The 27,654-nt window shown below is 41.6% G+C and overlaps 1 protein-coding gene across 4 annotated transcripts in view; it reads right to left on the reverse strand.

Annotated features, from left to right (window-relative positions):
* Positions 1-27,654, reverse strand: part of KLHL29 (kelch like family member 29) — a 388,622-nt gene that overhangs the window by 41,463 nt on the left and 319,505 nt on the right. For all 4 annotated transcript variants that reach the window (XM_074538031.1, XM_014265655.3, XM_005485101.4 and 1 more), the window contains 2 exons: positions 14,805-15,004; positions 7,792-8,051 (listed from right to left, as the gene is read on the reverse strand). In XM_074538031.1, the coding sequence (XP_074394132.1) occupies positions 7,792-8,051; positions 14,805-15,004 (460 nt within the window). The remainder of the gene's footprint in view (positions 1-7,791; positions 8,052-14,804; positions 15,005-27,654) is intronic.

Below are 27,654 nucleotides of genomic sequence, written 5' to 3' on the forward strand. Positions count from 1 at the left end.
ACATTAAAAATAATCTTTTTATTCTCAAATCTCTAATCCAGTAAAATCCTCAAAAGTATTTTCCAAAAGGACTCTCATTGTACTGCACAGACTTGGGCCACAACAGTACACAGATAGATTTTAAAGGAAGTATGTCTACTGCTACAGAGTCATATTTCCTGCTCCTTAAATGCTCCACTGGAAAGCTCTCAAGATTTTTAACATTTTTGAAATAATGCCTAAAGAGGTCAAAATAATGTTTCCCTTATGCCCTATAATTCATCTGTCTCTCTAGTTTACTGCTCTCCCTACAAAGGCCCCTTTGTACCTTCTGCCTAGAGAAACAGGCTTCAGCTAGAAATACAAATACAGAAGGTAGATTACCCACATTACTATAGGGTTTTACTCCAATAAAAAGGCTGCTGTTTCAGCCCTTTATGCCTAATTGCAATAGTTTTCAAAACATTATGAAACAGGAATGGATATTATTCTCATTGAAGGAGATTTATGCTGTCTCATAGGAACCCTCTGTCCAGACTTCCTCATGCTGTGCACTGTCCCAGTGCGAGACCAAGAACCTCCCTGGATGGAAAAGCCATCGGAGGCAGATCTGAAGCAGAACCAAGTCCCCACTGCCTTAGATTCCTTCAAATGAGGACTGGAGATACTAATTAAAAAACACCTGGCTGTAGCCAGGTAACAAACTGCTCAGTGGCTCATGCCAATGGTGACAGCTGGGGATGTGGCATAGTGGCCTTTCAAGCTGGCATGCTGGAAAGGCAACATGACTGGTCCTTCCCTATCACCATCTCCAGCCCAAACCAGGCTTACCCCACAGCTCACCCAACCTGATATTGAAAATATTGCCATCTCTGAGTTGCCAAATGCAAGCCCAACAGGGAACTGGCTCATTTGGGGAAGCCAAAGCTGTTGGTGCACTGCTTTGCCATTCTCAGAAGTAAGTGTTTTTGGGCTAAATTTTCCAAGTGCTGCCCTGCTACTTGGTAATGAAGGGACTTGCTCTGATATATTTAACCCCTGGGTATTACAAAGACACACTGTGTTTCCAGTAAACTCCTGCACATTCCTACACCCAAGGTCATATCCAAGCCCAGCTAAGCTTTCTGCTGCGCTTGGAGTACTTACTAATCACCCACATTGACTTCTTGGAATTGCAATGCTGCCTTCAGATTAAAGTCAAAGGCTTGGTAGCACGTCAGCCAACAGCCTCCTAATATCATGAGATAAACATGCAGCAGAAAATCTGGTTTGCAGGCACTGGGTTCAGCTGGTGGCTCGGTGGCAGGATGCCATGTGCATAAATCTCATGCCCAGCAAGAAGGAAAGAGCAGCCCCTCTGTCTTCCTGCAATCAGGTTTCAACATGACATCTTTATGGCAGCACAGCTGACTAAACACTGTAATGTCACCAGCAAGCGGCTGTCCTGTTCTCCTGTCTGCAAAGCAGCTCTCAGGTTGGTATTTCCAGCAGTAATATGATGAGAGGCTCTTAAATGCACAGGAAGATAAATCACTGATCCATCATATTTGGAATGTGCCTGATAAGGATTAAAAAGAGCCCCAGTCTTACCATGCATTCTCTAGCTTGCTGACTAAACTCTATGAAATAACCCCTCAAAGTTCCCCCAGATGATACCAAAGGTAAGTGGTGTTTATTTTGCTTATGGGCAGTCACCTATCCAAACACAGCAAACAATGCCCCTCAAAAGCACATTGCCAAAAACAAACCAGCTGCAGCTTCTCAGGGGCTTCATAGAACCAAGTAAACTTCTCTGTCCCTACAATACACTGGCACGTGAATCCATGTGCTATAACTCTCTAAAATGCTTTTTGACTAGAATATAAAATGATTTTTTTTTCTGGAGGTTGGTCCTGAATGCTGGGGCCACATGCAGCACAAGGCAAGGCAGCACTTGTGAGGAGCTGCTTGTGGATGTGGGTCTTTGTGAGGCTGTTGCTTCAGCAACAGCGAAGAAAGATTTGTAAAAAAGAGGAAAATGTGTTGGAAAAGACACAAATGAAGAGACTGATCAGACTGAGAGACAAGGGCGCTCCTCCAACCAATTAACACTTCAGAGAAATAATTCTGTAGATTTTCTGTCGGGGTATCCCTTTAAAAAAACTTAAAAGTTCAGTAGAGAGGGAATTTCAGGAGCTGCTTATGTCACCTGCATCCTCTTTGTTATTTAATGCAGTTTCTTCCTCCAATATATAGCTAAGGGCATGTTCCTGGACTGATTCCATTCTACTGCTGCCTTTTCTTCTCCCTCTGTAAGCTCGTATGGGAGCTGAGTGCCTGCAAAAGCTACATTCAAATTGGAGCTCTTTGAGCAGCCCATCCCCAGGAAATCACAGGGGTTACTGCTCATCCCTTGCATTTTTCACTTTCAGAGAAATTGAAGCTTCTTGTACTTTCATTATGGCATCTTTCTGTATTTGTCTGCTCTTCCCACAAATGGATTTCAAAGCACCAGATAGTGTGGGCTTTTCAAAGAAGCCTAATTGAAGTGTTACAGAGCGTTAGTGCCTAATTCACTTAGGCTCCCTTGGAAGAATCCTTTTTCATATTTATTCTAACACTCTTTCCTGAAACTCTATGCCCTTGAATACACTGATTGATCAATTAATTTCTTATTATGATGAACTAAGTAATTTGTACATGCTGGTATTGGCCATCAGCTTCTATCATTACCTCCTTGTCATCACAGAGCAGAGTTGGAATTGTCATTGTTACCTGTCAGATTCTCCATTTTCCTGAAGCAAACTGCTCTTCTGCATGGAGGCTCTTTAAAATGTGTCTGAGAAATAAGGGATCTTCCATGTGCTCTCTCACAGCCACCAACCCTTTCTCCTCTGTAGCATCTTGCCTTCAAACTGCCACTCTCCGTCACTGCCAAAATATAGCTCATGGGCATTTGTAGCTTTTTTGACATAAATCCTCTTCTCCTTCTCTCCATCACTTTTCCTTACCCTCACTGACAGATACAGAGCTTACAGGTGGGCTTTGTGTTAGACTAATTTGCCAAGTCTCAAATTCAATTGGTCCTTACTGTTGTTATTCCCATGCATCCTTCCAGGCAACCCCCCTCCCTGGGGCTTCAAACACTTGTAGACATTTATCCCTCTTTAGCTGTCATTAGGCCAAGTCATGCATATTCACATCTTTTAATCTTTTTTTTCCTCACATCAATTCCTTCAGTCTTTTAATCATTTGTGTTGCTCTTCTCTAAATTACCTCAAATTTGTCTACGCATCTCTGGTTCTCAGACACCATGAAGATGCTGTTTAGATAAATCTGCCTCTGAGGACTCAAGTTCATAAAAAGCTTGTTAATGCCTTTATGGAGGAGACATTTGGCATTGCTGCCAGTCACCAAGATTTTAAAGGTTTGGAAAACGGGCACATGATGGTATCCTTGCAGAGTGCAATGAAAAGTGGCTGTCATTCAGCTGAGCCTCTTGTCCTTCATTCATCACCGCAGAGTCTGCCTCTCTTCTAGCACTTCTCCGGGCAACTTGTTGGAATATTTGCCCTCTCCTCATGTCTTGTCCCTCCTCAGGGTGAGAAAGAAGCTTCATGCAATGGGGACTCTGCCAGGCTTTCTGTCATTAATACACATGGTAGTGTGTTTTTTTTGTTTCAGAGTAAACATACGACTTTGGACTTGGAAGAGAAAGCGGGAATGTTTCCAGTGACCTTTGGGATGTCTATGGTTTGGACAGGCAGCAAATTGCTATGCATCCAGCAACTTCCCATCCTTCCCATCCCATGTGGATGCTGGGCATGACTCTGAGCAGCTTTGGCAGTCATCAGTACCTGTGGACAGTGTGGCTCATTATCCACTGAATCCTCCCAACAGCCCTCATGGGAGACATCACTTCCCTCCAGCTTACAGGGTAAGAAATGGGAGCAGAAAGGTGAAACAGCCTGCCCAAGGCCATGCAGAGAGCTGGGGGATGTGCTCAGGTGAAGACTGTGTGGGGCCTGGTAGAAACCTTTCCTTGTTTGGCCAGCTCAGACCGTGCTGGTTTCAGACAGCAAAGCCTCCATTATGTAATCTATTTTTTGCATGAGTTTGCTGGAGTTGTAATAAGCTTATCAAGGGGATAACTGTTAGGATAAACCCTACAATCTCATCCATCAGTCAAGAAGAGAAATAAATAGGAAAAAAAGGAGTAGATTCAGCTTTCTCAGATGTGTCAGTCAGATGTAGGCTCTGCACTCAGTGACAGCAATCAGAAGGACTCCTGCAACCAGTACTCTGTGTCCACTAGAAATTACCTACTAGTCCTGACCTCACCTCACAGGCTGCTTTTTCTGGCCAGATCAATTTTAAAATGCACTACCAGCAGCACTAAGCCAGCTTCATAAATGTTACCATGTGAGTTGGGGCATTGCTCCAACATGCTAGGGGGATACAATTATTTACCAAATCCTGGTATAACACGCCACTCTCTGAACTGCCTCTTTGTCTTATGCAGATGATCAGCAACCCTTAAAGCACTGCTGTTCTCTCTTTGTAACAAGGCTCAGGTGCTGTCTTTTGTAATGCCACAGAGCACTTTTATCAGCACTGTTCATATGAGCACAATGTGCACAATTAAACATCAGCCAGAGCACAGCTTTTCAACTTGCCTTCCAAGAAAATCCTGCTGCCATCCCTGTCACTGCCCTCCAGCCTGGTGAGAAAGAATTAACAAAAGCAGAAACAGTCAGACATCTGAAGAAAAGCTTTTAGAATGGCAGAGGAGAGCAGGTAGACAGCAAACAACGCCTTTCCAGGAGAACAGGAGGCTCCGTTGAAAATCTCCTTCCCAGAGGCTTTCAGCAGGGGATCGGGCAGGAGGGGAGGCAGTGATGGATAAGTTGTTGTAAGAGCACGGCATGAGGCTGCAGTGGGGGAGCAGAAGTGGTGAGATTTACTGTCCCCAGGCACTGCAGAGTGACACAAAGCCATTACAGCACCAGGAATTCTGGAGGGCTGCAGCTGCCCTGGGGGCAGAGGGTGCTGATTCAGAGAGAAGCTCCTCTGTGGGGATGTCTCTGCTGAGAGAGCCCCTGCCACGCTTGCCAGGGAAGATGGACATGCAGGTGAGATGAAGAGCACAGCCCCTTCCTGTTTGTGCCAGACCTCCACCTTTGGGAGAATCACCAACGCAGGACTTGGAAGAAGCTGCCAAAGAGGCATTTTAGTTACCTGCCATTGAAGCTACTGAGAATAAAAACGTGACAAGAGACCCTGAACTGTCAAGGTAAAGGGAGATGGGGAGACAATGGAGCAAGGGGCTCTGGAAATCCATGCCTGAAAGGATTTAACTGCCAGCACGACTTCTGGGAGTGAGAAATAAAAGCAGACCGGGTCACCTGAGGAGTGCAGTAGAGCTGGAGTGATGTGTTGGGACTGCTGCAATTCATGGCATCCATCAACCCTCCCAGGACACCCCAACAGTCCTGGTGTCCTCCACCCCAAAGAGTCTAAAGGCAGCTCATAGAATCTATCTCCAAAATGTGAATGAAATAAAAATATCCATGCACAGCTCCTGCAGGAAGGTTCATCCTGTGTTCAATATTGCCACAGCTGCCCAGTTCTCCAAAGCTTTGAGCAGCCTGTGCATCTCACAGGAGCTTGGGCAGTTCTTGGCATGGTGGGCCGCGCTGCACACCATGCACAAATTTTTATTCATCATCATCTTCATTAGAAATAAGATCTTTTAGGTCTATCTTCCCCCCTATGCACCATGGAAGCTATTTGTTCCCAGGCTCTGAAAATGCAGAAGTCATTACTGTAAAGATGGTACTTTTCATGGTAAATGTGAACTCCTACTTTAAAAAAGTAAGTACCTATTTAACTAAGAGCTTTATAATAGATCAAGCAGTGCACAGAGTACTAAGAAAAGTGAGAGCTACTATTTAAATAAACTAGCTTAGTGGTAGGATTGGGCAGGAAAATAGTTTCTTCTTGGAATCTTTAAGAGTAATTTATTCAAACCCCTTATCTCTGGATAAATACAAATTAAAAATTAAAAGCTCCTGTAAAGTAATGCATGAAACTAAAGCACCACAGAGAAATTTCGAGAAGCAAATAGAACTGCCATCATAAACTACAAAAAGCACTTCAGAACCAGGGCAGAGGGCAAGGGAACTTGGGAATAAAAAAACCCCAGAAAAGCAACTCAACTGCAACACAAAAAAAGAGAGAGGAGGGGATGGCAGTGGTGGCAGCAAAAAAACCCACCACTTAAAAAAACAAATTCCCAACATTGCCTCAGCAGGATGCAGAAGGAAATATTTAAAACCACAATTCTGAGAACATAACCCAGACTGTCTGGTGAGTGACACCTTCTGTTGGCACCAGGCAAGGAGGCTCCTGCCGCAGGGCTCCCGAACTCCCTGGGAACAGTCCCTGAGGTTGTGTTAAGTTCAGAGTGGCACAGAGCCATCCAACTTCAAGCACTCAGGGAAACACTCTAAAAACAGTGTGTTTTTCAAGGGCAGCAAGTGCCAAAAAGGCATGCATTTCAGTGAATCCATGGTACTGTGTGAATGTTTTAGGCAATAATAACATTGGGCAATGCTAAATGGCCCTGCTGGCACATGGGGAAGGTGGTCAGAGCTGGGGTGGGGCCTAGCACAGGACTGTCCTGCTGAGCCACAGCTCCTGGGCACACAGGGCAGCAGTGAGGCTGCAGGCTCTGGCAGGACCAGGAGCTCAGCTGGTGAAACAGCACAGGCAGAAAGGCTTGGCCTGGCATGCAGTACCCCACTGTCCTTAATGCCCTTATCCAGCAGCCTGGGGAGAGCAGGAATTACTATTTCTCCTACTTCAAAGGTGAGGTGTGGATGTGCAGCTGCTCTGGATCACATCCAATGACACATTTAACATCCAACTGCATGTTCAGGTGCTTGAATTCACATTTCAGTCAAGAAGGTACAGATTGTCACTATGTGGGACAGCATCAGCAACATGGCCAAGTGCCTCCCTGAGATACAGTCGGGTCCATGAGCAACTGCCCACCTTAAGACAGCCAAAACTGTGACTGGGGGTCAACAGAAAAAACTCTGGCCTCCAAAGAAGGGGAAAACAATCTTCCCCTTATGGGGTCTGTGCAGACAACTGGCCTCCAAATGGAGAGGTTTGGGGTTCAGACCACAGAGTTGACTCAAGGCAAGCAGCAGGTTTTTAGGTATCACCAGGGATGACTTCTGGTCCCAAGGACAATCACCAGCCTCCAGTCACTATCTCGAGACAGTTCCACGAAAGTTACAGACTCGGTTTCTTTAGACAAGAGCAGACTGCATAACTCATATGGCAGAGGAAAGGCTAACTCAAATAAATACATAAAACTCAAGGGATCTAAGCAGCCAATAAAGAGACAGAATCTTTATTTTATGAACTGGACTTATACTCATTCAGTATGTGGCATCAAAAGAAATACAGATTTTCTGACAGTTTTTTTATTTCCTGCTGTTACTAAAATACATCCCCTTAAAGCAGCATCTCACAAAACTGTAATTCTTCTCAATTTATCTCTGACTGAGCCTCCAGTCAACAACTTTGTACCATGCATGTCACAAATGAGATTTTCATTCTAAATGATCAGATATAGGGATCAGATTTTTAAATTACATACATTTTGTGCATAGCCTGCATTCCCTTTGCCTTTTTTTTATCTGAACTGCCCATCCCATCTCCCACACACTCATATGGTTAATATTGCATGAAGATGGTTTCTATTCCAAAAGAGACATTAATGGAAATGGAGCAGAGTGAGGCTGCTGAGATTATTTTTACCTGAGCTCTGATGGCGGCATCCTTCTTAATCCACTTTATCACTGTTTCATACACCAGCTCCTCTGCTTTGGTGTTTAGGCTGTCATTGGACATGTACGAAATGAAGTCATCTTTGGAGATGTTAAGGATCTCTTCTTGGTTTGCCACCTCTGGGAAAATTTGCAGGGCATAAGCTTTGGCCATGTTGTAGAGTTCAGTACACTGCATGGCTTCAGCCATGGCTAATATTCCTAAGCAGTTGCTAGCAGTCAGCTGTTTTTCTAAAAAGGGCAAAAAACAAATAAAAAAGGCAATTGAGAATTATTAAAAACAAGATTCACATTTGTTACAGGATCATGAGAAAAATCAGCGTCATGGACAAACCTCCAACCCTAAATAATTTCAAGGAGTTAACCAGAAGCAGCACCCTGGGTTAATTTGGAATTGAGGTTTAAAGTACAAAAAGTGAGTTGGAGATGGGCAGAGAAATGCACTTTCTGAGTTTGCTTTTTGTGTAAGCCTCCACAAAGCACTGGGGAAACCTACTGACATAACAGTATCTGGGGCTTCCCAAGGGATGGGAACCCAGCCAGGAGACTGCTGCTGTTCCCACCGCCTACAATGTTGCTTTAAGGAGCAGCAAAGATGTAAACGCCAGTGCAGACACTTAAGAATAAATGCAAACAGCACTAAGGACATTTCTGAGAATGCTGCAGTCATTTTATGATAATTTTTGCCCTGTTCAGCTACTAAGCTACTTCAAATAAAAAAAAAAAATTCCTCCCCTCTCTTTTTTTTTTTCAAAGGAACTTTGTTGCTGCTGAATGTGATGACATCCCTTATGCAAAACACAGATTATACTAACGCCTTCTGTTAAACGTTGTGTAGTGGGTTTCAAAGAAAATCATGCACAGAGGAGACAGCATTATCTCCTTCCCAGCAAACAGAAGCAGCAGCACAGTGTGTAGCTCTGCCTTAGAAGTGTGCTACACCATACATTTGACTGTACTTTTTTTTCTTTCCAGCTATTTGGAAGAAAAAACCCACCAATTTTAGACATTTATAAGAGGAACTCTCAGATTCTTTGCAGCTTTTGTTAACCAAGCCCCTACTAATAAGAAGAATATATTATTTTAAGATATAGAACTGAAAAAGAAAAAAGTAATAAGCATGAGACTGCAACAGATCACAAAGGCATGGGTACCAGTGGCAGGCTCCGGTGCTGTCAGAGAAGTCAATCACATTTGGCAGTGTCATATCCTAGTGCACTGTGACAGAGCAATGGACAGGAATGTGCAATAGCCCCATATCTCTTCAAACAAAACTCTCATCAGATTGCTTCTGCTGGAAATGCTCAGGGATTCTTCCCTACACCCAGTGTCTGCCTTCAGATTGAAAACCTGCACACTATCTATATGTGGCTTTTAATAAAATGGGATTATGAACCACCTTTTTTTTTTAAATGTGACATGAGATTAGGAGTTTTGTGGGTTTGTTTTGCTTTCTTCCCCTCCCAATACTTCTTATTTTCTTTTACAGATCCAGCAGTCTCAAAACCAGGTTATCTCATTTTGCATCAGTTGATTGTACCGACTCCAAGGAGCCCATTTCCTCAAGCTGACTGCAGTAGCTGCACTGTTTGCTGTCAGTAGATTTTGTCAAAGACTGCCCAGAGATGGGGTGTAAACTGATAGCTATGAAGCCCAAAGGTACCAATGTTTTTTCTTGAAAAAAGGAAATGAAAATGGAAATGGAAAGGGAAAGGGAAAGGGAAGGGAAGGGAAGAAAAAAGAAAAGAAAAGAAAAGAAAAGAAAAGAAAAGAAAAGAAAAGAAAAGAAAAGAAAAGAAAAGAAAAGAAAAGAAAAGAAAAGAAAAGAAAAGAAAAGAAAAGAAAAGAAAAGAAAAGAAAAGAAAAGAAAAGAAAAGAAAAGAAAAGAAAAGAAAAGAAAAGAAAAGAAAAGAAAAGAAAAGAAAAGAAAAGAAAAGAACCACAAAACTCCCCAAAAGACCACAAACATCTTCCAGATTCCTTGTTTCTGTCTGCTGGCACAGTTTCATGGTGTACATACGGCTTGGGGTAAAGTAATCATCTACCAGAGCCCAAAACTCTTATAACTTCTTGGCATACTCTCAAGTCAAAGGCCAATCTGCCACTGTTCCACCTTATCCTCACAGGGTTAATAATGAAGGGAATAATCAATTTGGACTCATTAAGCAGCACATCATGGTAAAGACTTTCAAGTCTTTCTCTTCAGAGGACTGGTTTTGCTTCTATCTGGAGAGATCCCCACAACACTTCCAGCTGAGCCCGTGGTGTGCAGCAGAAAAAATTGCTCACAACTGATTTATTCTGATCTGGACATGCTTCCCTAGCTCTAACAACACCGGGTGCCTGATGCAGCCTGGTACGCTGGTCCAAGCAGCTCCATCTCGGCCCCTGGAGCTTTACTCCCTCCTCCTCCCTGAGAAACCCCTTGGTGGCGGATTCCAGTGATGTCCCTATCTGGTTCAGGAACTGTTGTGAGGCGCTGTGGAGAGGGGTCCCAGGGAGATGTGGGATTAGGGGATGTGCAGGAGGCTGGTGTGCAGGACACACTTCTCTGTACTTTCCTTCTGTGTGATGAGAACCACAGCAAGGTGGGCACAGCAACATCTGTTTAAGATGAGGACTGGCATGTGAACTAGAGAGACTCACTGCTGGTGAGGAAGACAGACCTCGGGACAACAGCTGTAGGTGATATGGAAAATCTCTATCCTATGAACATAAAGACACCACCTCATCCCCCCATTTTTCAGTTCTCACTAAAAATTGGCAGCAAGACTGGCTGTCTCTCAACATCAGCTGTCGTGCAACTCTGCATTCACAAAAAAAATTTGTCCTGGTTTGAAATGCCAAACCATGACACAATTATATCACTGCACACCCATAAACAAGCAATTCCAAGTAACAATTTGGTAATATTCTGGATTAATCTGGTAACATTTTGGATGACAATTCCAGAATGAGCAGAACCTTGCCTTACTAATGTCTGTTACTCTTCACTGGCTACAAAGGGCATGACTACTCAGACATATACTTCTGCCATATAATACAGCTCATCCCAAATGACTGCAGTCCAGGGGTACTTGTCAATGATGGCATGACAAAGACAGCGAAGGTCCAGCTAAGGACCAGTTCTGCTCTGCCTGCTCCTGTGTTCCTTTGGACACTGGCATGTTTACAATAATTGTTCTTTTGCCACAGTGACACTGGGCTTGTAACAACACATTTTTTTGAAGTTTCACCTTGTGTCTGTTTAGAACACAAATAATGACTAAAGCTATTCTCAATGCTCAAGGACAGTTTATAACAGAGTCATGAGTGGACTTTAGGGATATAAGATGCAATCTAGTAGGTTCTCTCTGGTTTGAGACAGTGCTGGATAGCATATTTGTTGCTATGTGTGCCACAATAATGCAGATCAGCAGCTGGTATCTTCCACTGTATTAGATGTGACTTTGGAGCAGGATCCCGTGCAGCATCATAAGGAGACAATCAGCCAAGGAGACTGCTCCAACTGCACTTCTGGGAGTGGAGAGACTTGAGATAACACCAGAGATAAATGGTATGCAAGAAGGGTTACTCAGTGAGATTGTGATAACAGTATGATGGAAACTCAGTGGTGGTTGCAAACCCCCTCTCGTGTGCATTAAGCACTGTATTTTCACTCAAGAGACGCTTTCTAGATGATGATTTGGATATCAATAAAAACAGCACCAAACGTGTACCTGGTGATAACTCTGTGTACATTCTGATGGGAAACTTACTCCTCAGGTATTCCTACTAATGTCAAAAAGCATGTGGAGATGGGGGCTAGGGGGAAGACTATCAGATGCATTCATTGTCTAATGAATTGTCCAAAATATTTCCCTTCCCTGTGAGAGTCTTCTTCCTTCTTCCCATCTCCAGATAGAGTTGAAGTTGATACATAGTCTATATGAAGTACATATATTAGGGTTTCTCCAGGGGTGGGCGGTGCAGGTCTCCAGCTGGATCCAAACTGTCCACCTTGGATGAATAAAAAAATTGCCCATAATACTTTCTCTTGAATTCTTAAAGACCATAAAGGCCTCTTTTTCCTCAGGTGCCTGAGGAATGCAGGTCCTATCACTGGCCCATTGTTCAGTTTGTTCTCATTGCTTCCTCTAATACTCTTTCCAAACATTGATTTTGTGCTCTTTGCTCAGGAGACTAGGAAAATTCAGAGCTCCTGTTCTTTCCTAATCTGGCCCATGAAACTACCAGGTTCCACCAGCTTCTTTAGGCTTAAGGATGAATACTTTTAGTTTATCAGCAGCAGGCTGAAGTACAAGCTCAGAATGTGCTTCCTCCTGTGATGGGTATCCATGCACCATGGACCAAAACCATGATACTGGTGAATCACCTGAAACCCAATTCAAGACATGACTGTAGTGACAGCAAAAAACAAATATGGAAAAAAAAAAAAAGGCTCAAGTCTCCAGCCATATGGGTGGAGGAAATACCTATGATATCCTGACCAGTTTGCAAACATTTGCCCAGTTATCATATGGTGCCTGCATGAACCTGTCACCATCACTGCATCAGTCAGCACAAAACTGTTCTCATTTCTCATGGTCTACACAAAAGCTGAGGAGACAGCATGTGGGGAAGAGAGAGAACATGGCTATAATTATCCCAGGGAAGCCAGTTAAGAAATCTCCCATTGAAATGAAACTACTTCCCTGACATATTTTGCCACATCTTTTCACCAAAAAGTGCAAGAAAATTTGGGGTGCCTCTTCCCAAGGCTGCTGAGAGGCCCAGGATGGACACAAAAGCTGCTTGGACATCACCACGACAGGATGCTCCTGGATCTTCATGGCCGAAAAAGGACGACCCGAATTTCCTCTGAGATTGTGCAGTGCTATGCTGAACAGACTTAATATTCTGCGTCTTTTACTTCTTTGAACTTCCCTTCTCTCCCTATTTAGACATGCACTAATGGGAAAAAGTCACTGTTTATACTGGTCAACCCTCCAGAAACCCTGCAGGAAAAAAAACCTCTGATTTTTACCATATTTTTGCTTTGCATAGCACAGAGGTGTCTGAGGTGAAAAATAAAAACACAGCCACAGAGAAGACAAAATGCTTTTCAGATGGCAAATGCTCTGCTGTCTCTGTAGCACAATCAAGTCATAGCTATAAATAAAAATAAGCAATTACACTCCGTGAATTCTCCAAATGAGAATACAAAATTCCAGTGACTCTCCATATATCACTGAACTTATAACCAACTCTACTATTTCACACCATAACATGGTTCACTGAATTAAAATATTAACTATCAGAAAAGAGAACTCTTACAGTGATTCAGGAAAATGAATGTATTTTGGTTTTGTGGCTGAATCTTCAGTGATATCAAAACTTAAACACATCCTGTATTTCTGGAAAGGCTGTAAGATCTAATCACTGTAAAAAGCTGGTGAAGGGAAGCTGGGAGCAAGCAATGCCAGAGCCAGAGCCTCATTCAAATTGCAGTCTACATGGTGGAATTGCAAAGCCTAAATTTCACAACCACCAGTACCCCATTTTAGAACAGACTTTGAAATAAGGGGTATATAAAAAGTTGGAAAGAAGACTACAATGCCAGGGATTCTTTACTGATGCCTGCATTGTACCAGCCTAGTCACACCACTCATCTTGCCAATAGGCTGGCTCAGCAGTGAAAATTAATACAACAGTAAACTGGACTAATTTGAGAGATTTTTGTTGTTTTTTGAGCATAAAATTTTCTAAAGTCTCATTTTCCACATTCTGCAATAGTAGATGTGAATTTCAAATGAGAATTGCCCCGGGAAAACTGACAATTTATTTGGGCTTCAAAGAGAACGATGCCTCCCACACCAAGATGGAAGTTGAGGAAGCCCAAGCAGAAATCAGATGTCAAAAAAGGTTATCTGGTACTTACACCTGGGAAGTACATCATATAACATCAAGATGAATTTTTTGGTATTAATAAATTTATGTTAATTTTAAAATTATTGCTGTCTTATTAACTGATATTACAGCTATGACAGTGATGGAGTGGCTTGTGGTACAGGCAGGAATTTGAACCATTCTGTTTCAGTTGAGCTCCAGTTGTGTCTCCTCTTCTGCCATGCCTGGTCTGTCTGGTTCCTGTTCTGGCCAGTAAAGTTTAGCTGAGCTGGAAATCTTGGACTGTTTTGAAATACCCTCTGCTGGAAAGCAGAGAGAAAGTGGAAGGAGCAGGATGACATAGTAAGTCTGGCAAGAAGAATGGATTTCTTGTGGCCATGAGAGGGTGGACTGAGACACTGGCAAAGATGTTGCTCTGTAGACCCTCACTGAGACAAATGCTCCCTGCACACACAGGGCCCATCAGTTACAGGAGTGGGCACAGCAACCTTTCCTTCTACCCACCTTTGTGATGACATTAGGCCATAGCTCTGTAGGCAGCAACAAACCCCAGGAACATTCAATCTGGAACACTGGACATATAAAGAAGGACTTTCTCACAAATGCAAGAAAATTGCAGCTATTGCAATGCAGTCCCTAATTTTTTGGCAGATTTGCAGGAGTTCTTCCTCCACTGGAGCCCACCTCCAAACTCTTTTGGAGTTTGAACAAGCTGGCCTAGTGTAGAACCCAAAATATGCTGTCACAGTTATAAGTAAGCTGTGTGTTACAGCCTGGTATCAATACATATATCATCCTCTGGGAAACAAAATGTCACCAAGATTCCAAGAGTCAAACAAGATTCAACAAAATAGGTTATAGAAGATGTGAAAGCTGCTGCCACTCAAGCAACAAACTCTACTTCTCTAGACCATTTTCCGTTGGCCATCACGTCAGCATTGGAAATTCAAATCACAAACCAAATTAATGTTGCTTTACTTTATTTTACTCTATTTCATCTTGGGTTTCTTCATTATCTTTCAAGAGTTGTTCAAAGACAGGTTTATAAACCTTAACACAAGATTTTAAAAGCTCACTAGATGCAATGATTCTTACCTAGAAATGAAACGCAGACTTTACAGAAAGTATGAAACTGGAACTTGCTGGCAGCTTCCAGTAGTGTTTTTGCATTGGCTGAATCTATGATCAAAGAACCTGTATAAACAAACTCCAGGAGTAACTCCAGGACATCTGCAGTGAGGTTGGACATGGCCAGTTCCAGCTTCTCCCCGCTTCTGCTGCTGTCTCGTGGTGACCTGGTAACAGCAGACAATTAAATTATGGACATTACACCATCCCCATTTTATTGGCATTTATTGATTAGTGAGGGCTAGAAAATCGCTTTGCACCTCATTATATTTCTCCATTATTTTTGTTTACGGAACTGAAGAATATGAATTTTAAAATAACTGAACTTAAAAACTTTAACTGGATCTGAAAGAGAAGAGTCTTAAAGCAAGTCTTACGAAAAATTTTTATTGCTACTTTGCATTTTCATGCAAAAACAGTTGCAAAAGAAAAGGAAAGGAAAAGAAAGAAAAAAAAAGAAAAAGGAAAATGAATGATTCAACATTAATGAAAATGAGGAACAGGATTAGCTTTCAAAGGGAAACAATACATTTTAACATCTTGGTTAACATCTCATCTTCTGTGCATAATATAACTGTTAAGGAAAAACCACTCTCCAATTTCGAGAGAAAAGGTCATCTACTTTTTCAAGAATCCAGCACTAGAATAATTTTAGATGTCATGTACACTTAAGCATACATTTAAAGACCTTTTCATAAAAAATAGTAATAAAAATTACTAATTTCTATTTAGCTTGAACTTCTCAGTATGTTATATTAAATTACAGATATGATCAATATGAAATCTGTGGTACACAGACAGCCATATCAAATATAATATATGCTTATTCTAAAAAATCTATTGTTCCCTTTTAGGCACTAAAAAAAGGAAGCCCTTCATGGCAATTGCTTTGAAAACTGAATACAAGACAAGCTAGACAGACAAAATGGTTAGAGCAAAGAAGGGAGAGGGGGGAAAACAACAACCAGCTCTGCCACAGGAAGCCAGCAGCCATCCTCTAGGAGTTTCATGACTGTGGCCTATGGTTTTTCCTGCATGAAGTGCTGAACAATTTGGGGATCAAAGTATCTCCTGCATTTGAAGTGTGCATTAGTGCTTGTGAAATTATTGGACAAAAAGAAAGTCATACTGAATTATAAAGTAAGGGCCCAGTTCTTAATGCATGGCTGATGTGTCTGCAACACTAAAGACAGGTTACACCTGAAAGACAAAAGTGATGATAAATTTGGTAACATCAAGGAGGGGAGGGGAAATCTGTTGGAGTAAGAAAATAAACTCTTTTAATGGTTAGGACCATCCAGCACCTTCTCAAAGAAACATGAGCTTTTTGTTTGTCACTGGACAGTCAACGTCTGCTCGCTCCAGTTCTGCTCGAGTACTTGCAAAAGCCATGACACGAGTGACACAAAACCGGCACACGATGCAGCGCGACAGATACGGACTGGCCACAGCATCACTACTCACAGGCAACGCCAGCTTGAAGCGTGAGCAGAGACTACCATGAGCACTACCAACCTCCTGGGTTCACACAGATGCCTTGAAAGGTGATGGTCAGACCTCTACTGCCATCACAGAGGAAAAGTAAACAACACACGAGGTTCATGTTTTTTCCCACATGACACCCCAACCACCTGTCCCAAAAAACCTAAATCATCTGGGGAAATGCTTAAAATTTGCAGTGGATGCTTTGTCACTGGTCCTTCATTGACCAGCCCTGGTCAAGTCAAGGGCACAGCTTTAATTCATGTGAATCTCTGACGGATCAAAACTTTAAAGAGGTTTCATTTTCAATGGCGGAGCAGCTAGCAGTGCCTAATTTCTTAGTTTTCTCTAAGGTAGTGGACAATGGTTACTCCCATTCGCAGGAGGAAACTGAGGTACAAGGAGATAAAATCACTTGGCTATGATCACAGAGTCAGGAGTAAACCAAGGAATTAAACTCCATTTTTAAAATTCTAAATACTGAACTGTCCCTTTTTGTGGCAACACAGATGGGTTAGACCCTATTCTTCAAGTAGATGCTAAGAACACATGCTGGTTGTGACACCTGTTGTACCCTACAAGCACAGAGGTCTATGCTACTCTAAATCCTTATGCTTTATCACACCACAGTATTCTTTCTGAACTCTTGCATATGAATTCAATTCTGCATCTGAGGCAGAAATCCTCTGGCGGCAAACAGAAGAGTTGCCATTTCCTAGATCCTCAAGAGGATGTTGCAAAATGTTGGGTTTTTTCCTTTCTCACACTTCCAATGATATGCCCCATATCTGATTTATCTCGAGTTTACGTACACCTGGTGCTGTACTCTGGGCTGTCAAATACCTCTTGGTACTGATGTAATTCTTGCTGAACTGCTCCCAGAAGTGGTTTGTACCTGACAGTGAGCTCGTTTTCACATGGGCTGGTTAACAAACACACCACCTAAAATTTCAGGGAGGTTTGGAGGTACCCAGCAAGCAAGAGTCAGGCTCATTGCACTGTGGGACTACCATAAGCAATTCTTTATTTAATTCCACTACTTGTACTGTGCTGGTGCCAGCCATGGGAAGGACCGTGCATGATCCGCTGGGAATCGCACAATTGCACCCAGTGCGGAGACCAGGAGCACCAAGGAAAGGATGATGTGACACCAATGTCAGCACAGACACATACCCATGCTAGCAACAACTGCAAGCTGCTATTTTTCACAATAATTAAGTAATAATCTCTTTTACTTTGTAATACACCGAGCAATAAACTGCTGCTGCAATTGATTAAATGCCAAAGAAAAGCTAAGGTGTTTAATCAATCACTAGAGCCACTTACGGCAAGTATAATACAAAGCTACAGAGATTATTGATATTACACAATGAGCCAGAAATGGGAAAGAAAATCATCCCTATTCCTGCTTCTGCAATGTCTTGAATGTGTTGTGCTGTTTTCCTTGTGCTTTCTAAGCATGCAGCCCTTTGGCTCCATGTTTGGCTGGATCAAATACTGAGTACAGGCTGGATTCAGCCTGCACAGGGAAATCACAGCTACCCCAACTTCCATGCCAGGGATCTGGTTTGGTAGAGGCTGGAGAATGGGCAGGGAATTGGCTGAAGCAGGCCCTAATGGATCAAACATTAAATGTCTGAAGGATAAGAAGGTAACGTCAGGAAACAGACTGATGTCACTGAAAAGGGAAATTCCATAGACTTCTTTATGAAATTATTTCAGTGATTTAGGTTGAAGCATCCCCCTCAAAGCCTGAACAAAGGTTTCTGTGTTCCTTGTTTTCACAAATCTTAGAATGTATATGCTCTGTGCAGTTAGAATTCATTTATTTGGGACAGAGTCTTCTCTTAGCTCCTCTAGAAGAATTGCAATGAAGTGGCTAAAGCCATATTACAAAAACAGAATTTAGTCCTGTAACTGCAAATGCAGTGGATTTGGGAAAATCTGTAGCAATATATAGAGCTGTTCCCCAAATAGCTCAACCTGTGTCACAACAGGAGGAGTTTTGTTGGTGACATCAGTAAATGCAAACATTTAGAGAAGTCTGTTACCAGAAAAGCCCTGACTTCCTGCCTTTAGAGCTCGGAAAAGTCACAGTTCTACCTGGTACATACACTGCTGCTCCCCAACCCCTGGCACAAACAAACATGAGGTGTTTTGGGGATTGAGAGCCTGCCTCCTTCATGTTTCAGTCTCACCTGAAGCCAGTCAACGCACCCTTATCGTCCATGGACATCATTAAACGTGGCGCATTCTGCTATTTGCCCGGCGAACTCTAAAGTTTAAACAGAATGATGTCATTTTATTGGCCTTGTAATCATTGCTCATATTATAAAGGTCACACATTTCACATTGTGGCAGAAAATCAATAGCTCTCCCAACAGCCTCTGGGGGAAAAAGTTTTGCTTCTGAAGAATAATATATAATAAACAATTTTAGTCCTTACTTTATCATGACTATAATCTTGGAGAAAAGCTACAGTAAAAATCTGGCAAAGGCTGATATATAAACTCATTAAAATTGGGAAGTGATTTAGAACAGGACTTTTTAAAAGATTTATCTTGAGCTAAACAGCAAAGAGATTTGTTTAGGTCTACATTTAAACAAGCTCCAAGAGCTCTTTAACAGCTTAATTTTATGGTAGCTGTTGGGGAATTCTTTCAGATTTACAAATCATGTATTTTTCCAGCAAGGTGATAGACCTGAGCAATGTGCAAGCAGAACTGAACCTGCAGATAAGCAGGAAGCACAGATATGCTCTGAATGGTAAGGGGGGAGTTACTGAAAAATATTCTGCATTGTCTGGAATAATTAAATCCAACAAAATCAAGTGAATGTCTTTGAACATAGTTTGGCTGCTTATCCTTCAACTAAATTGCTTCAACTAGAGAAGACAAAGGCACAGGGAGCCCTTAAAAGCAAAAGATGGTTTGATTACACTCTCAAATAACAAATCAGAATCAATGTCTCTTTCTGTTAACTAATATATAGGAAAGAGAAAAAATGTTTAAATACCTGATAGCAAGAGAAATAACCCTTATACTTCATCTGCAAGATCTAGTAGTGAAACTGACAAAAGAAAAAGTAGAGAAATCTACATTTTTTCTATTTATTTTTCCTTGAAAATAATTTCCAAACATGGAATACAAACATACAAGAATCAGCCATACTGCTTTCATGTTTAATAGTGATGTAACTGAAGTTTTCAGCATCTTGAGTTATAAATAGATGCGTATCTATGCATTTTTCCTGCATTATTTGTATCAACACGTTCCCATAACTGAACGTCTGTGTGACTCTGTTCAAAACATTTAATAGTGAGATGCCTTGAATTGCAAAGCCACATTGAGAAGCTGGATAAAGTAGCTGTGTAAGTGAAACACCGCGAGCGCATCAATTTGTCAATTTATGGACAGCGCTACCGCCTCTCATTCAGCCTTCCCTCATGGTTTGGATATGCTGCCTTTAACTGGCTTGCAACATTATTTTGACTGACTAATGGTTTGGCTACAGCTTCACTCAATTTTAGATCAAATACAAAAAGCTACCTATACCCAGTGCAGATGCCAGCCAACGCTCTGTTTACAAGCTACAGTCACAAAGTCAAAACAAATTCTGGATGTTCAAAATGGAGCCATCTGCACAGAATAAACATGAAAAATGTGAAACATTTTATGTAAATGTACATTACTGCCTAGGAACAGTTGGTTCAGCTTCCACCCAGGCTGCCTGGTTGAGAACAGGAGGACTGACAGAGTTTGTGACACCTATTTACATTCGATGCCATATGACTCACCATGCCGTAGACTCAGAGGTATGACGTATATTTAAGCTTTGTGCTCCAAAAGGGCACTGAAATAAATGATTAACATTTAAAATAAAGACACACTTAGAACTGTTATTTCCCTGGACAAGTGGGACTTAGTGTGTAATTGTTTCATTTTTCCTCTCCAAGGTCCACCTGTGAGCCTACTGCCACTACCTACTTCTCCCAGCAGGAGACAGCAGGAAGGAGCTGCCTCCATAATATAACCTCAATTTTGTTCATATTTCACTCAGAATCTATCTTTAAGAAATAGGAGAACACACTCGTTCTGGCAGTGTAAGAAAAAAAAAAATTGTTGTCTTTGACTATCTATGGGTCAGGGTTTTATACAACTTAGGGATCTGAATCTTATCCACTAAAAGCAAATGTATGAGCTGACAGGAGGCTGCAGGATTGCTGGCAGCAGGGAGGAGCTCCAGCTCCACCCTGGACTGAAGGGGCTGATCTTCCCTGCATGGACCAAAGCAACGGCCTGTCCCATCACCCAGCTGCCATTTGGTATCTCCACCCCAACGTCTTCCCAGGATTTGCCCTATCAGCTCAACATGCTGATCTTGCTGGCTTGTTTTTGTAATCAGGAATATAAATGCTTACCCTAAAGTAATTGTTCCCATTACAAGAGAGCTACATATTTTCTACCAAGATAGACAGGACAATAAAATAATCAAATTAAATTGCTTTGTTCCCTGGAAAGTATTTAGGACTCCAGAAAACAGGAAATCCAAGATTTTCATGTAAGATGAAGCACTTAACCAAAGAAAAGCTACTTCTTTTTATCTCTGTCAAATTATTTTGATTACTAAAGAAAGGACTGCAGACTGGGGTAGACAGCTTCTCATGAGGCTTAAGAGTCTCTTAGCTGTGTGCTCATTAGAAACTGCTGCTCAAATTGACACAACTTAGACTGAACATCTTGTTTATTGTGGAACTTTAACTTTTTACTTTAATCCTTAAAGCACTGAAACTTCAGGCAAAGAAGAGAGTGCAATGATGCTGCATTTTAACTGTCCACTATTTGATTCTTTTATCGTCTTCAGACTGATTAATGGTTCAAAACCAGTATGTCTAGGTATTTTGGAAAAAGCAGAAAAGAAATGTTGTTAAATTATAGCCAACCTTCAGCTATGTACAAATCAGACTCAGCACGCTACATAGAAAGTTGTATTTTGTACTGAATATCTTGATTTATAGTAATTATGGGTTCACGAGATATAAAAGCTTAGATGCCCAAACATACAACATATATTTCCCCAACATGCAGCAAAAAACATGTGCATACTGAGGTAATAGGTTATTTACCGAGAGATACAACTTTATGCAGCTGCAAGGTAATCAGTCATGTAAATGATGACAGGAAGGGACATTTATAGAGCAACATCATTGCAATACGTATGTCATAAGTCACTGAATGTTTTATTAAACAGGATAAAAAAAAATACACCCCAACATTGCTTCTCTTCTGGAATTTTTTTATCAGCTCAGAATGTATTAACTTGCAAATCTCTGCCTTCGTTATTCTATCTTGTAGATAAACATTATCTTTGAGCCTCAGTCACTATCCATCTGTCTCATGAGAGAAGAAAACATGTACTGAAATGGTTCTATTGTATGATTACAATAAAGAACTAGTAAAATCACAAGATTAAATAAATTACATTGTTTAAACACAGGCTTGCAAATTCGTCAGGAAAATTTACCTGCCCAACAAATCCATTTGCTCACTTTTTATCAGGATGTTGATACAAATAATGTTCCTTGTTCCAGGCAAACAAAATCTGGCAAGACTAGTGTAACTTATTAGGGTCAAATGCTGCCAGTTTGCACCTGCTCTATCAGAAGAAAATCAGGAAAATTAATGGCTGTGAGCTCGGGCACGCACCAGCAGCTCCTGCTAATTCACCATCACAGAAATGATCATTACAAACCAAGACGAGCAATGGGATTAAGAGCAAACGCTTTTGTTCACGGACAACATGGCCAGAATAAAATAAAGCAAACAAAAGAGCCACGTTTCCTATATACCCTTAATGCCATTCACTGATGGAATACAATCTAAATGCTTGGTCAGGACCATTTCTAAAGGCAGGATCAACAGCAGCCTGTAACGCTACGGTGTCGGGGATCACAGTCAGAGGCACAAATCTGGCTTCCTGCTGAGATTTAAGAAAGAAGATGACGAGTTTGAAGATGCTGGCCTAAACAACTGGCAAGTGAATGAAGAAGTGAATAGCAAGTGCCCTTGGAAGAACAGTGTTTCATGACCTACACTCTTCCTAGGGACTGAGAATAGACTGCGTCTCACAAGGTAGTAGTGGAGAAACAAAAAAACTGGGACAACTTATTAATAGTGTGGGATCTAGCTTGTTTGCAAGTATCTCTGGCAGCCTAATTCAGTGGCAAAACAACCTGGGTGAGAGCTACTATTTGTTAAAGGTAAATAAAAGATGCAAGCAGGTTCTGGGGGATTATATAGGAAGGAAGATTAAAAGTAAGTTGACAGAATAAAAAATATATTCTCATCAACCTTAAAGCTCAAACCCTTACTCAACTCCTATCTGATTTCTTTTAATGATATTTATTACACCATCAAAAACTAGCTTAGCACAAAGCTGGCATGCAGCTAATAAATCTATTATTTCTTAGAAATGTGGTGAAATTTATACAAGTAATTATCTAGGTAGTCTATCCAAGACTCTTTCTCATCATTGCAATGTCTAGAGGGAAAACAATAATAAAATAATGATAACCACCATTATTATTTATTACTACTACTATGATTATGACAGTGCCCAAGGATCCCAATCAGTATTACAGTAATTAGAATTAATTCTGTCAGGCACTGGTTCTTTCTCCTTCAGTTACAGGGTGTTGCTAGTGCTTTTCTACAGTATTTATAGATCCAGAGACATCAATGAATGAAAGGCATGAAGCACCTCACCTATGGCCACAGCACAGGCAGGAAAGGGCATGTGGCTCTTCTCACCCCATCAGTCCCAGCCCATCCACCCTGCAGAACTGCTGTGAGTATTTCAGACACTGAAGCTCAGCACTGTGCAAGCAAAATGAGGGCACCACAATCAGATATGATCATAGCCTGGTCATATTAATTCAAATTCATTATTCCAATCCAGCAGTGGCTCATCCTTGATGATATAATTGAAAGGAGTGAACTACTGATCCCTGGAGCTACCTACAAGCAAATTGGAGTTGGAGATTTGGTTACCCTCATTTTAGGGCAAGACTGGCTTTTGGAAATGCCTCCAAAATGACAGTTTTCAAGAATATGACTCCTGTTACTATGCTGTGGAAGATTTTTTTGTTTTCTTTAATTAATTTATCTTGAACTGCACATTTTTAGATAACTGTTCTCTTTCAGCCCAGTATTTTAACAGTTAAGCCTAGGCAGGGCTGTGAGATGTAAGCAAACACAGGTAGGTCACTTGCACTGGCATCTTGAGAGATGTTGCATGACAGCTGGGTGGCTCGTGGATGGGTAGAGCTGGAGCAGGAGAGGTGATTAGTCTGTCATTCCTTGGGTAAGATTTGCAGAATTTGTGCTTGAGTCTAGAAATTATGGGAGCAAGAAGTCCCAGCTACAGTAAACAGAGATGCTGTCAGCGAGGAAGAGGAGTGAGAGCTTCAGGGATCTGCTCGGTGCCTCAACAGCTGCCATCACAGGGCAGAATTTTACAAGCAGAAGATTAATTTCTGTGCTGCATCTCAAGGCTTGAAAAGGAGCCCTTCTGTCCTCCTTACCAGGGCTTCCCTTCAGAGCAGGGCACATTGCTCTGCTCCTCCTTGCAGAGGGGCATCCAGCCCAAGCCACTCACCCTCCAAACCCACAGCCATGCATGCAGGGCAGGAAACAGCCAGGCTGTGACACCTGGGATGGGTTGTGTCGCAGTGCAGAGCACCACTGAATATTTGTAAAGTGCCATTCGTTTATGTAGAACACCATACATTTTTGCCTGATGAAAACACATTTCCCAAGGTCTGGCAGCTGAGAAATTTGAAGCCCAGCAGGGAGCTCTGAGGGGTGGGCAGGCGGCTGCTTGGGCAGGCAGAGCGAGCAGAGCGCTCATGGAAATAGGCCACTGAGAGCAGGGGGCTTGTCCCATGCCAAGATCTTGAGCCCAACACACAGCAATTATCACTGCCTCATTTAAGAGAAAATCCTTGTCCACAGCACAATTTACACCTGCCCCCTTTCAGTAAGGGGTGAAGGATATTTTACACTCCCATGCGACCTCCCATTCTCCTGGTCTAAAAGGTTTAACAGAAAGTCCTGGAGCTCTTTCTCTAGGCACAAGGTACCTCTCCTGGCATCAGAAACAAATATTGTATCTTTAACTCCCTATTTCTCTGTTTTCAGCTACGTGCTATAGTTTGTTTCCACATTCATTCTGTTCTACAATGGAGCTGAAGTATGCAGATGTGGAAAGCTGCTTGCTCCTCTCCCAGAGTTAAAAGCAAGACTCTTAATAAGCAGGAAAACATGAAGAGGTCACTAAGAGTAGATTTTCCTTTCATCCTGCTGTTTCTCATTTTGGGGTTTTTAGAATGTAAACACAAACCAGACAGTCTGTTTTCCAGACACCCAAACGCTTTTGCAGTTTTGTCAGGCTGTTTCAGATGGATAGTGGCAGGTTTCTCTGTTGTGCATCCAAATGCTTCCTTTCCACACAATGGTGTAAAATGCAGAATGACATCTTTGTCTTCTGCGTAGGTGTAAAGCAAGAGGAATTTGGTCTTCTCACCCTAAATGCTTTACTTCTCCTGCCCTGCCTTCAAGCCCTCAGAGAGTACTTAAGGAAAAGAAAATAAAAAAATCTGAAGACTTGAGAAAAAGGCAGAATATTGTGGAAAACGCAATTTGGCCGTGAAGTCACTGGGTCTGCTTTGTAGGAAAAGAAGGATGAACATAGCTGGGCCAGATTACAATGCATCCAAAATACTGCTTCGTTTGACAGAATCTCTTTGTACATAAGACTTAAGACTTCCACTCTAAGCCAGTGGAATCAGACACCCAAGATGACTTAAAGATTAGAATGCATCATTAAAATCTAATCTTGAAAAGATAAAGCTTGTAGGACAAGATCCTTGTATCTTTAGAGACTGACCAGAGAGAAATCTACTTGTAAAAGCTTGCTTATAAAAGCAAGCATTTTGGCCAAGAAGAGACTTTTATGTCAATTGCTTCCTTTTAATAATGTCATATTTGGTAGAGATTCCAGTACTCTGGGTTAAGAAGAAGAAAGCAGCAAATTAAAATGTTCCGGTGAAACACTTTTTTGTTACGGAAATATCAGAAATTCCAGTTATTCAGCAGCTGCATTTGTCTATCCCAAATACAGCTGGAAATAAAAAAGATGGCTCTTTGTGGGATTTTCCATTCGTTCCTTCCTCCTGCTACATACACCCACACCGACCTTCCACCATTTCTTCTAGGGCAGATACAAAAACAGAGCTCATTTCTTTCCTGCCCCAAACCAAGAATGTTTTAAATAAGAAAATCTGTGCTCTGCAAGAGGCACATTTTTGGAGATGCGTTTTTTGATGAATCTGGATCTGTTCCTTTTTTTTTTTTTCTGTGTACAGATATAAGCATAAATATGTGCCATTAAGAAAACCACTAGTTGCCATAAGAAATCATTCATGTCCTTTTAGTTAACTATGATTCAGGCTGGGTGACTGGTCTTTCTCTCTGGGTCATGAAAAATAAGCACTTCAGAAGGCAAATCGTGCTATTTATCGTGAGATGGGATGTATCATCTTACAGACATTCCCATCTTTCCTCCCAGCTGCAGAGAAGCCCAGACAGCCAGCTTAGGCTGGACCCCTGAGGGAATCAATGGTACGCCCATTGTAAGTTCACTGTCTATGCAAATCACCCTCTCTTTTATAGGAAAGGGGGATGGCCTCCTCCTTCACCTCATCTCTTAGACACCTATTTTGTGGGGAGAGGTCCTGTCTCTTGGACAAGCCTGTGTCCCTCTCTGAAGACTGCAGTAACAGTCAAGTAGGCGAGATTAGACTCGACCTGCCTTAGACACCAGCCTTGGACCTAAATGTTGGTGAGTTAACACAAGACATTAACGCCTTTCATTGATCCATGGGCCCGATCTGCACACAAAATTAGGAGTCAAAATTAATCAAAATTAGGAGAAAAAGATCCTTCAGGAAGCCTTCAAGGTTCTCCTTTTCATTGTCTGTATCATAAATTAAGCCCTTGTTTTGAGATGGCTGATTCCATGAGTAGCAAAGTCAAACAGGCTGGAGTCAATGTGGTTGGCAGTGCACTCAAAATATGTAAGATGGCCTTTAGGGGACTGCACCCCAGTCCAGTTGCTGTTTATCATCCATGTTCTCCTGAAGCCCTATACTGCAGTAGTCCTGTATGGATCCTCACCCTTCCCCTGAATCTCACCTTTTGCCCTTTGTGGGCACAGTGATGTGGAGCAGGTATCAGGAATATTTCACACCTGCTGTTCCTAATACACATGATCCTTTTCAGATGATTCTGCACTAAAAAGGGCTGAGATTGTTTTCCATGGTCAATTGCTGTTGGAAGGGAGATGAACACCAAGTTCTGGCTTAGGCTTGAGTGCTGTGCAGCTACTGACAGGGATGACCTGTTTCCAAAACAGATGCCTGGTATGGTGCTGAGCTCAGGCTCAGGACTGGACTAAACCAAGCTCAAAAGGGCTCATATATTTGAAAGATAAATCACATAGAATGGAGAATTTTCTGGATGAGGAGCAGAATGCTCAGCACAGAATTAGCCATTTTCTGAGAAACTAAAGGGGTTTCAAAATGCACTCTCATTACCAATTTTGTTTAGTAAATAACTTTACAATTGTTTTGGACAATCAAACCTAGCTATCATCTTTTTATCAGAGAAATAAAAATAACATATTTTCTTCCCTGCTATGACTAATTCTCATCAAATAGCGTTGCTCAAGATGAGCAATAACTCTAGTTCTATTATGTTTTTTATCTGTATTTTGGTTTTATTTTGAGAAGGAAATAATTGATCTTATTTGATTTTGAACATTTCTCTTTTATTCTTTTGAGACACTACTTGCTATTCTATCATCAGATACCAACTTGAACACACAGTGGAATCAATGGCAGAATATGAGGTTAATAATAACCAACCCGTGGCAAATAATAAGCCGAGGTAAATACTCTGAAAGATTCTATTTCTGCATGTTTCTATAGAGGTACATAGTACCTTCATGAATAGATCATATTCTCATTGATGTTTCTGGTGACACATTGGTGCCTGTGGATGGAATGACACTAGGGTTTAACCCTGGCTTGCACTGATTGAAATGGCCTTTCTATTCTATTTAATATAAAGAGATCTCTTTTATTCTTTAAGAAAAACTGCCATTTCTTGTTTGGATTTCTACAATAACACAAGGAGTGCAATATAAATCACATAAAGCTTTAAGTGCTGCCTCAAAGGAGCTGCTAACAAATATCATAGAGGATTCTAGATGTATT

This window comes from Zonotrichia albicollis, chromosome 3 (genome assembly GCF_047830755.1).
Source record: "Zonotrichia albicollis isolate bZonAlb1 chromosome 3, bZonAlb1.hap1, whole genome shotgun sequence".
NCBI lineage: Eukaryota > Metazoa > Chordata > Aves > Passeriformes > Passerellidae > Zonotrichia > Zonotrichia albicollis.